This window comes from Monodon monoceros, unplaced genomic scaffold (genome assembly GCF_005190385.1).
Source record: "Monodon monoceros isolate NGI ecotype Baffin Bay Population unplaced genomic scaffold, NGI_Narwhal_1 Super_Scaffold_16, whole genome shotgun sequence".
NCBI classification, from domain to species: domain Eukaryota; kingdom Metazoa; phylum Chordata; class Mammalia; order Artiodactyla; family Monodontidae; genus Monodon; species Monodon monoceros.
The window spans coordinates 63,362,758-63,375,185 of NW_021703772.1; the positions used below are offsets into that span (position 1 = coordinate 63,362,758).

The 12,428-nt window shown below is 38.1% G+C and overlaps 1 protein-coding gene across 2 annotated transcripts in view; it reads right to left on the reverse strand.

Annotated features, from left to right (window-relative positions):
- CERS6 (ceramide synthase 6) overlaps nucleotides 1-12,428 on the reverse strand; it is a 317,168-nt gene that overhangs the window by 207,638 nt on the left and 97,102 nt on the right. For both annotated transcript variants that reach the window (XM_029225099.1, XM_029225098.1), the window contains exon 3: nucleotides 8,130-8,260. In XM_029225099.1, coding sequence (XP_029080932.1) covers nucleotides 8,130-8,260 — 131 coding nt within the window. The remainder of the gene's footprint in view (nucleotides 1-8,129; nucleotides 8,261-12,428) is intronic.

The following is a 12,428-nucleotide window of genomic DNA, read 5'->3' on the forward strand; positions in this document are numbered from 1 at the left end:
TTGACCTAAGCAGTGCAGGAATACACAGAACACACACATACCACACACACACACACACACACACACACCCCTCAACATCTCCAAGCTACTTCAATTCACACATGTTGTGAGACACATCCACCTGTGTTACAACTGTCCCTCCCATTTCAGATCACCCTCCTTCCACCCCCTCACAGCAACTTATGAGCTGTAACCCTTCCAACACTGTTTTGGACTGAACTGTATTCCCACTAAATTCATATGTTGAAGCCCTAACCCCTAATGTGACTGTATTTGGAAATAGGGCTTTAAGGAAGTAACTAAGGTTAAATGAGGTCATAAGAGTGGCATCTTATTCCAGTATGACTGGTGTCCTTATAAGAAGAGGAAGGGACACCAAGGATGAATGTGCAAGAGTAAAGACCATGTTACGACACAGGGAGAAGGGGACCACATGCAAACCAAGGAGAGAGGCCTCTGGAGAAATCAACTCTGTAACATTTTGATGATCTTGGACTTCCAGCCTCCAGAACTGTAAGAAATACATTTCTGTTGTGTAAGTCACCCAGTCTGTGGTATTTAGTTACGCAGCCCTAGCAAACTAATATACCAACACCAAATTACAAGCAGTCTTCAGATCCTTTTCGAGGCGTAAGTGCCATATTTATTACAGTCTTTATGTATTTCTTAACCATTTAACATGTGTAGAACTGTGCTACTATTTTTATCAGGTTCCTATCTTTATTTAAAATGTGTCCCTGATGATGTTTTGAGTGTTGTGCCTCGACTCATTTTTCTCATAAGCCCTGTATTGTGCTGTTATGTTTTTTGGTGCAATTTCGCAAAGTGTGGCAGTTTTTAGGAATGCATATGTCATGTTACAGCACGAGTGGCTGGACTGCCACTCAGGTGTAAATGATTTATAGATCCTGAAGATAAAGCATAAAACATCATGTTTCTACAGCCTTCTTCAGGCACCCTGAGGAGGCAGGTTCTATGAAAAAATATCTCAAGAAGGGCAGGCACCAAGCTCAGATACATAGCATGTATGTGTATTTGTGTGGGTACATCTATAGAATACAATACCATATAAGTAAAAAAAGTTATTAAAGTATTTATATCTGGGTGGTAGGCTTTGGAGTGTTTTTTCCCCCAATTTTTTAATAAACATTATCTCTACATTTAAAAATTCTCTATAATCAAAGTTGATTGTAATGATTTTCATGATCCTGTTCCAAATCAGAAATAAATATCTTTTAACATAGACTAAACAACAATAAGAAATGGCATATAAATTCAAAAACTGGCAGACAAGAATTAAATAAGAACAGTAGGCCTTAATAAATTGTTATTCCTCCATATACTCTGTCCTTTTCATCACTAGCCATGTTGAATCAAATTACTGGAAAAATTACAGAGCCTTGAGAAATTTAGGATTTAAAGAAAACTGACCAGCAGTACCTCAGATACAGACACTAGCCATGTTGAATAAAATTACAGAGCCTTGAGAAATTTAGGATTTAAAGAAAACTGACCAGCAGTACCTCAGATACAGACAGCTTGGCCAAAGCATGGCCTCTCTGATATTTTTAGCAAAAATCTGTTTTCCTTAATTAGCCAGTACACATGAATTAGAGGCCTAGCCATATGCCATCAACGAATGTGAGAGGCTTGATCTAAATGGAAAACCTGAGTTCACTTTTCACAGATGGTAGGTGTGGAGCAGAAAGAGGGGAAAAGGTTTCAAAAGCTTACTCAAGGCAGAAGAGTAAAGGGTCTATAGTTCAATTCATCAATCTTCAAAATTTCTATAGTGAAAGTGATATTGTCTTAATAATACTAACAACTTCAAAGAGGGCCTGACTGAGCTAACAAAACAGCACAGCATCAAGGCACTGCGTCCCAGAAATATTAGATGGGCATACAGAACTGTTCTAGTGTTTCTATTATATAGTGACACTCTGAGCAATGGTGACTGTGCCTGGTACTATAAGACCATATTCTTTTTCTTGAAACTCTGACAGAACTGCTAATAGTATTGTAATCCTCAAGCAGGATTTAGCAAACTATGGCTGGCTGGCCACATCCAGCCTGCCATCTGTTTTCATATGGCCCATAAGTTAAAAACAGTTTTTAAATTTTTAAACGGTTGGAAAAAAATTTTTTAAGAATAATGCTTCAGGACACATGAAAATGATAAGTTCAAACTTCAACATCCATAATTAAAGTTTTATTGGAGCCCAGCCACATACGTTTGCTTTGTCTCTGGCTGTTTTTGTTGAGACAATAGCTGAGTTGTAATTGTGACAAGGTTCATGTGGCTGAAAATATTTCTTTTCTGGCCATTTACAGGAAAAGTTTGCTGCTCCCTGCTCCAAAGTTAAAACTGACCTCGATACAAGCCATAGATTTAAAACCATTTAAAATAGTCAAGAATAGTCTTGAACACCAAGACATTCACGGGCTTGACCAAATTTGAACAATAACTAGATGTGTAACTACATACCTTAAAAGTTGTTCATCGATCCAAGGGCTGTTGTGTATTAATGGGAAATAATCACCATCACAACAGTAACAAAAGAACTCAGTCCTGTACTTTTCAAGAACTAAGAGGTTGTCCTTCAATTTTATGATTCATTTTTTCCAGACTCAGGATCAGCATCAATGAGTTGCTTATCATATATCCCAGTACTAAAAAAATGAAGATGCCATTTCTCTAGAAGATAAGACAATACTTTCGTATTCTCCCCTTCAAAAACTACATCAATCTTCAGGAGAACTTTGGTGGTAAACTGTATGAATGATGTCATGATCTGATGGAAAAAATAATCAAAGATGAATTTTCTCTTTGGCAAAATTTCACCCATCATCAGACTGTAGAATACATGGAAGATTCTAAAACAGTTTACGATAATTCACTTGGGTTTTTTTTGCAAACAGGTGGCGGAGTTTTAAAAACTTGTTGAATATATTCACCACACAATTTCCTGAGATCAAAGACCTAAACAGCCCTCTCCCCACCCCCATCAATTATTAGGCTCCACTTTCTTACTGAGGTCATAAGACAGCATTGCTGACTTGTCCAAGTAAAACTGCTACCAAATAAAAATAGTGACTGAGTTGGTGGCATGAGGGTAACTAGTTAAGCCACTCTTTCCTCTTTGCTGAGTTATCCTTACTTCAGTGGAATCACAAATTAAGAATGTCACAGAGGGGCTCCTTTGCAGAAAAAAAGTCACAATTCCAAAAGGGTCCCAGATTTCGGTCAACCTGCTGCCACTGAACAGAGCATCCAACTATGGCAGCATGTGGGGTAGTTTTAATCAGCATCAACTCTAAAATGGAATTCCTAAAGAGAAGACAATCTTGGGCCCTCATCTTACAATAAGAGTCCACACGGAGCAAACTGCAACCCAAATAAATTACAGTTGACCCTTGAATGACATGGGTTTGAACTGCGCAGGTCCACTTTCATGCAGAATTTTTTTCAACAGCAAATACTAAAGTACTGCCCTATCCAAGGTTGGGTGTATCTGCAAATGCAGAACCATGGATGCAGAAGAACCACAGATATGGAGGACGAAAAGGAAAATCACACAAGGATTTTCGACTGTTTGGAGGGTCGGCCCCTGACCCCTGCTGCTCTTCAGAGGTCGACTGTAGTACCAATCTGTGGAGTGTGAATACTCCTTGCCCTATACTTTCAGGTTAACATATGAGAGATTTATCTGTCCAGTCAATTGGAGACTGATCAAATGAAAGCCATATATAATATGTACTCCTGATGCATGCTATTAAATGTACTGCACAATATTCAAAAATGATGAGTACAGGTGCCCTCAATGAGAGAGAAGCCACTTATTCTGAAAACTTTATTGAAAATATTATTTATTTTTATATTATCTTGATGCGGTTGTTGGAGGAGTAAAGCCAAGCTTTAGTAGCGTCAAACTGTGATCCCCCAGCTAAATGGCTCCCACTTAGAACCAGTTTCTCCTAAAATGTCTCACATGCTATCTCTTTTTTACAAATCCTTCACTCCCTCTTGAAAATCTCTATTTCAGTTGCCAATAAGGATTTAAATGCTTCTGGAAGAAACATTCATCAAAACTAACACAGCTGTTGATGACTGACATCAGGCATGAAGGAAAAAAAAAAATCACATCCATGTTTCAACACACTACTTGCTGAACAATTTCTACTTGGTCCATTTGTATTAAATGGGTGTGCCAAAAATTGGACACGCCAGCAGATGGCTACCAGCACTGTTTGGCATGCCTACTGGTGCTGTTCTACACTGCCAAAAGACGAACTACGACTCCCCTGAAGGGATTCTATAGTTTCTAAAATAGTAACTTATGTAACAGAAAAACTATAGAATCTTTTCATTTGGGCTCTAGATCTACAAGCCCCAGATTTGTGCTGTCCTCCTTTCTAATTTGATTTTTAGTACTTCTGAACAGCAGTCATCTCCTTTCAGAGATTAGTGGTTTTTTTTTTTTTTTGAATTGGTTTATTTAAATTTTACAGAAACCTGATTAGAGTTAAGTATGTAATTATAAGTCCAGTAACAATTCTACAAAAATGCACATACAATGCCAGAATTTCTTAAAAGTAACTAATATCATATTCTTGTTTTGCATTAAACATGTAAGACATGTCATATATTCCTTATGACAGATTAGTGCTTCTTAACCAGGCATGTGTTATCATATGTATTCAGGGTATTCCTTCCAAGGTAGATATGTCCAGACCCCACTTGGGTCACCACACTGGATCAGACATCATGGGGTGGAGCTTAGGCATGTGCATTTTGAAAAGCACACCAGATGGTTGTAAAGGGCATCCCTGGTTAAAAACAACTTTTCCAGATCGTTTTTTATACTGACAAGCAAATAACTATGACATACACATGTGTACACATAGACCAATATATAATTCTGCTTAATTCCTCAGGGTGTTGTCTAAATGTTCTCCTTTGCCATCTTAGAGTTGTAGAAAAATCATTAAGTATTTTTTTTATTTTATTTATTTGTTTTTGGCTGAGTTGGGTCTTTGTGGCTGGGCGCGGGCTTTCTTTAGTTGCGTCAAGCGGGGGCTACTCTTCGTTGCAGTGCACGGGCTTCTCCCTGTGGTGGCTTCTCTTGTTGAGGAGCACAGGCTCTAGGCGCATGGGCTTCAGTAGTTGTGGCACACGGGCTCAGTAGTTGTGGCTCACGGGCTCTAGAGCGCAGGCTCAGTAGTTGTGGTGCACTAGTTGTGGGCTTAGTTGCTCCACGGCACGTGGGACCTTCCCAGACCAGGGAACGAACCTGTGTCCCCTGCATTGGCAGGCAGATTCTTAATCACTGCGCCACCAGGGAAGCGCCAAATCATTAAGTTTTAAAGCAACAGATCATGGAGACAGTAGTATTTTAGGAAAATAATTTTTTTTGTAGCAAATAAAATATCTATGAGTATGAGATAAAGAAGAGACCTGGGAGAGCAATTAGGATCGGGGCCATAGCAGTTGGCTTTACAAAGAACTAATGGAAGTCAGTGGCTAATTGGGTTGAGTTTCCAGCTGTAACAGAATAGAGGCATAAAAATAGGAGAAAAAGGGAAGTCAGGAGTAGAAGCAAATCAGAGTTGCCTGGGGGAGACAGCAGAATGATGGCTCAAAAGAAACCTCTGCACTGGACACATGGCTTTGGAAGTTGGTGAGAGGAGAGAACTTCTACAGAGAGGGTGGAAGATAGGATGAGGAAAACAAAGGGTTAAGCTGGAGAAGTAGCCCATTAAAGACCCAGGTTAAATGTAGAATAAACAATGCAAACAAAGAAAGGCAAGAGTAAAACCTAGTGGCAACTCAGAAGCCAAGGAGGAAAAGAGTTTCAAAACAAAGTTCATGGGGCTTCCCCGGTGGTGCAGTGGTTAAGAATCTGCCTGCCAATGCAGGGAACACGGGTTCAAGCCCTGGCCCGGGAAGATCCCACATGCTGCAGAGGAACTAAGCCCGTGTGCCACAACTACTGAGCCTGCACTCTAGAGCCCGTGAGCCACAACTATTGAAGCCCGCGTGCCTAGAGCCCGTGCTCCACGACAAGAGAAGCCACGGCAGCGAGAAGCCCACCCACCGCAACAAAGAGTAGCCCCCGCTCGCCACAACTAGAGAAAGCCCGCGCCCAGCAACAAAGACCCAACACAGCCAAAAATAAATAAATAAATAAATGTATTAACCAAAAAAACAAAGTTCATCAACATAGTCTTCTGAAACAGAGAGGTCAAGGTCACCGGTATGGACTCAAGTTCTAGTCCCAGGAACCCTGCTGTGTGCCCTAGCACACAGCTGATCTTTCTCCTTTAATCTCTACTGCCTGTCCATACCAACCGTACAGCACACATATACGTTTAGTTTTTTAAATCTATCATGGAATTTAAAAACTAAAATATCTACACATATGCAGATATTCTGTCACATCTCATACAAAGCTTCTTGAGGGAAAAAATCACAATCGATACTTTATACACCGTCCACCCACACTGTGCCTTCACATCACCATGCCTCCAGCTATCATTAGAAATAGTTTTAACTAAGTATTAACTATGACCATCCTGGTGATTGTGGTATGCAGATAAAGACCAGCTAAATTCAGGGAGAAGACACATACACCAGTACAGTGTCAAGCCTTGCTATTCAAAGTGTGGTCAATGGACCAGTGGCATCACGTGGGAACTTGTTAAAAATGCAATTTCAGCTGCTATACCAGACCAACTGAATCAGAATCTGCATTTTAACAAGATCCAGGTGACCGACTCCTATGCATACTGGCCTAGAAACTGGTGTCAACTCAGTACAGTATGCAAAGGGAGAGCACTGAGTTACCAAAGAAGTTAGTTAGAGGAGGGGAAGATGGCACATGAGTTTCAGCGCACGGGCATGTGCTTAGGTGCTACTTCGTCTGCTCAGACCTGCAGCTCAGCGTTGGAGCCCAGGCCCTTTGCATATGTGGCACAACCAGGCCAGGAAACAATTCCGGCTTTTGATCAGGAACCCAGATGCATAAATCCTTCTTCCATTAACTGCCCCTAAGTTCATTATAGGAAGAGCTTATGCAGATTCTATCTGCTAGGTTGTTTTTCCAGGCTTTATAAATATTCTGACCTCCTGAAGACCCTGTTTACGCTCCCCATACTTATCCAACCCTAGGATTTATGATATTATTCTGCGTCTCATTCGTTTCTCCCATAAAATTAGGTTCCCCTCTAGGCTTTAGGTTGCAATTGCTAAAATACTTTTTCAGAATAATTGAAAGCTAAACCTGAAAATGCAACTTTAACCCCAAATGGAAAGAGCTACACTGACAGCATTGTTGTTTAACTGACCAGGTGTCAGGGGAAAGTTCCCAAAGGAAAGAACCATTAGACAAAGGCACAGTCATATCTCAAAGGATGAAGACCAAATGGAGCAACAAGTCTCAAAGCAGAATCTTCCCTTCGTTGGGGATGCACTCGATGCTTCAATATTTCTTTCTCTAACTTTCCTACAGATATACGTATTGAGTGTCACTACTTCAAAATATCTCTGTGCTCGAAGAGTTCTCTGTGGGTCTTTTATTATTTATAACAGCTTTACTGACTTATAATTTACACACCATGAAGTTCACATTTCAGAAATGGAAGAGACTTTCATTCCATCCCCCACTTCAAGCAATGCTTCATTAAACTCACCCAGGAATATAATACAGCCATTTCTTAAAACTCCAGAAAGACAGGCCATCATCATGACCCTCCGATAATATATTCTAGTATCTCAGCTTTTATCAGTGGAAAGAACATCTTGACTAATCCCCCCTCTATTAAAATGCAAACTATAAAAGTAATGGCGTATGTTAAAGGTGGCTGATTGAAAATACCACGGTAGACCCTTGTAATCTGACTGCTGTGTTGAAACTCCATTAGGTAGCAAACCTCGTTTACTGCATCCAAAGTGGAAATCACAAATTCCAACAAACTACTACCCCCCAGTTTTTCATGGACTACTTTCTTCCACCAGATGGCATGCTTTTGGGGGGCTGCTGGAGCCTGCACTGAGCTGTTATTTTTCACCTCAGGGATGGGATGAATAAGTTAGGCAGGTTTTTCTTTCAAAAAGAAAAACAGCAACTCACATGCTCTCACAGAACCTCTTCAGTGTGCTTGGCTTCTCCTGGTTGCGTCTTTGTCGGAACCAGCGTTGAATGCTGCGAACATCCCAGTCCAGCTGCTTGGAGAGGCCCTCCAATCTCTTTTCATCAGGATGCTATGAAACAAGGTACCAGGAAAATCATTTTCATCTTCACCATGAACAGATCTGCCCTTGTCTATATTGGAGATATTTGTTTTTCCTGTATTTTCTATCTGCTACTGAGATTTCTATATTGACCACTGAGGACCGAGGCCTTCCATCAGCAGCGTGAACGTAAACAACCACTTAGGACAAGAGAAGTGACTCATCATGAAACAACACTGAAAAATATGAATCTCACTCTAATGCTGGTACTTCTTACAGCAACAAAGGTTCGATGGAACAGTCAGCTGGCCGAGTTAGCTCCACCAGCCTTCAAGGAAAGGAGTTAGGTGAAGGTGAATTTGCAAAAAGACATCACTCAAATATTTCACTTTCTAATGAAAAAATGCTGTACCCATTATCACATATCAGGATAACGCAGGACAGAAAAAAAGCATGGAATAATCCCCAAATACCTCACCTTAGACTAAGGTACCAATTCCACTTACAAAACATGTTTTCTCTTCAGTCTCCCCTCTCCCTGGTTCTTCACACATTCCTCTTCTATTCCTTTCTTGGTCATCCTTTTGACCAGAACTCCATCAAACTTTTTACAATGACTACGCATTACTTGAAGATGCAAACTTGGTAAAGTAGAAAGAGAAACTATCGATATTTACGCCTGCCATATGATGACATTACCCTGTCTCTCGCTCTCATTTCTATAACGTTAGGAGATGACAGACATAGGTTCAACTCCTTGTTCCAATGAATTATCTGAGCCTCAGTTTCCTTACCTGTTCCAAAGAAGCCTATTTATCCACCTAAACGGTGGAATGTAAAAATGTATGCAAATCTCAGTACATGTTAGTTCTGTCCCTCCTCTCTCTTCGGTGTCTTAGAAAGCATCCCGCCAACAATTACGTGAGGGCGACCTGCCGTACAACAAAACTAAATGGAGTTAGTTCTACTCCTTTATTTATTCTACGTTTGCTTTACAGTTAAGGAGATGTTAATAATAATCAGAGGACAGAACCAAAAATGGGGTAGGGAAGGCAGGCCAAGCAGCTGTCGAGTCATAAGGGCGGAATGCACATGTGACTCCTTTTTAAAGCTTCTCAAGAAATTCAGTGTCAGACACACAGGAAACACAGCAAATGGCCTTAATTTCATGACCGAGGTTATAAAATGTGCTGAGCTTGTGTCTGTAAAAGTTATTTGCAAACTTTCAGTGTGGCGTGTACTTTGAGGTGTTTTTCTTAGAAGTCACGACACCGTCTACACTCTCCTTCCGTGTCTCTCAATTAAAAATATGGAAGAGAGAAAATGCACAGCCTACACTATACCTTGGCTATACCATTTTCTTAAAGGAATTCATTTTTAATTTTCATTCATTTTCTAAGTCTATTCAATAGGTAAAGCGTTCACATGGTTCACAAAATAAAAATTATCCCCAATTTCACCTTCCACTTTGTTCCTATTCTCTCAGTTCCTACTCTCCCCTTCCTACCAGGTAACAGGCTATTCAATCTATTTCTTTCCAAAGTTATCTTACCAAATATAAACAAATTTGATTGTGCATTCTTATGTCTCCCCACCACCACCTTCACACAAATGGTTCTATTATTCTGGACTTTGGGTTTTTCACTTTACAATGTATCTTGGAACATTTCCACATCAAAATATTGGGAACGTCCTCCTTCTTTTGTAGAACCGTTAAGGATATGCCATAATTTACTTATCCACTCCACTATTAATGCACACTTAGGTAGCTTCTGAACTTCTACTACTACAAACAATGCTGCAATAAATAACCTTATCATGGGTTATTTTATACACATATAGAGAGAGATAAGTTCCTATAAGTGAACATTGGAGATGAAAGGGTCCATGCATTTGCAATTTTTTTAGATATTGAAAAATTACTGTCACCAATGATTTTACCAATTCATACTCTCACAAGCAAGAGTACCCATTTCCCAAAGCCTCATCAACAGAGTACGTTATTGGATTTTTCCATTTTTTTCTAGCCTGATATATAAAAAGTAGTATCTCAGTATATCTTTAATTTGATTTCCTCTTCTTATGAAAGAAGGATATTTTCTTGTGTTTTAAAACCATCTGTATTTCCTCTTTAGAACAGTTTTTTCATATCTACTGCCCATATTTTTCTTGATCTGCTAGTAATTTGTTTATTGATTTGTAGAAGTTCTTCAGTTATTAGAGTGATCAAACCTATATCTGTACCATAAACTGCATAGTATGTACTAATGTGTCACTTGAGTTTTAGAATTAGCTTATGGTGCATTTTGCTTGTGTTTTTTACTTGCAGAAGTTTTTTTAAATCATGTTTGAATTTATCAATCTTTTCTGTTATACCTTCTGTATTTGTGGTCATAAGCAGAAAAGCATTCCCTACTCGGAAAATCCAAGAAATTCTCCTACATTTACAGCTTTGATTCTAATACATTTACAGTTTTGATTCTTACATTCAATCTTTAGTACATTTGGAATATATCCTGGTATACAGTGGGAGGTATGAATCTAATTTTAATTCTTTCCAAATGGCTACCCAGATAGGCCAGTACCATCATTCATGTTTTCTCCATGAGAAATCAAATCTATTCTCCCACCGTTCTATTATTCATGTGCCAGTACATATGGTCAGGTTACTCAGAAATCCTTATTTATTTTTCTATATGAACTTTAGAATTAGCTTGTCTAGTTTCAAAATAAACGGGAAAACAAGAAAACCTGTCGGTATTTATAATGAGATTATACCAAGTTCTTATACTAGCATAGGGTGACTTGATATCTTTAACTGAATTTGTCTTTTGTGTCCTTCATAATGTTTGAAAATTTTCCTCACATACCTTGCACATCCTTGTTACATTGATTCCTAGGGATATCATCTTTTTTGGTTTCTATTATAATTAAGAAATTTTCTTATATCTTCTAACTGCTTTTTGTGTGTGTGTATGGTAACTAATTTTGTGCTAACATTTTGTAATGTTTATGGTAGTTTTTCACTTGATTCCCTTAATTTTCCAGGTATACAGTCATGTAATAGGATATTACTAGAATGTAAGCTCTGTAAACAAAGGAACTTTTTTGTATCTTTTTTCACCAGTACCTAGATTATAGTTGGGACTTAATAAATACCTCTCGAATGCATGAATAAATTGTCACATAGCATAGCTTTACCTCCTCCTTTCTAATTTTTATGCCTTTATTTTCCTTCTTTTATCTATTTGCTAATGAAATGTAAAACTTAGCACAATGTATAACAGTGTTTATAAGCATCGCTATCTGTTCCAGACTTTAGTAGGAATATCACAATGTTTTTCTCATTAAGAGGCCAGATTTGGAGCTGATATACAAGTATATTTATCATGTAAATGAAACCACCTATCTCTAGTTAGATTGTTTTATTTTAATCAAAATGATGTTAGATTTCAGAATCCATGGAGGTGATCATCTACTTTTTTTCTTTATGTCAATTAACATGGTGAATTACAAAAATAGATGTTTTTAATATTGAATACAGGGAAGGCCTTGCATTCCTAGAATAAGTCATACTTGGTGATGATTAATTCTTTTAATATGCTGCAAAGTTCAGTTTGTGATTTTTTTATTTGGGACTTTTCATCAATATTAATAATCACAATTGGTCTCTAGTCTTATTTTTTAGTGAGATACTTAATCAGACTTTGAGATTACATAAAAATAGAATCAATGATTTTCTTAATTTTCTATACTTCGGTATAGTTTAAAATAGCATTTTATTATCTGCTCTTTAAGAGTGTTAGAATTTTCTTGTGATAACACACATATGTAGTTGGTAAATTATATTTTCCTAGAATAATTTTCATTTTATCCAAGTGTTTATATTTTATTTGCCATGTTAATAGTAATATATCCTTTTTATTTTCCTCAATTTATGTGATTGTTGATTATGTTGTTAATTGCTATGTTGTTAACTTGTGCTTTGTTTTTTCTTGATTGGGTTAGCTGACTTTCTGTTAAAAAAAAAAGTAAACAGTTACCTCTGGATTAATTTTCAATACTACAGTTTTACTAACTCAATTTCTATGTTTACCTTTATTAATTTCTTCCTTCTGTTTGCCTTCATTTATTTTGTTGTTGTTTTTCCAAGGTTTAAGTAAGTGGTTAAATATATATATATTTATATAAGTGGTTA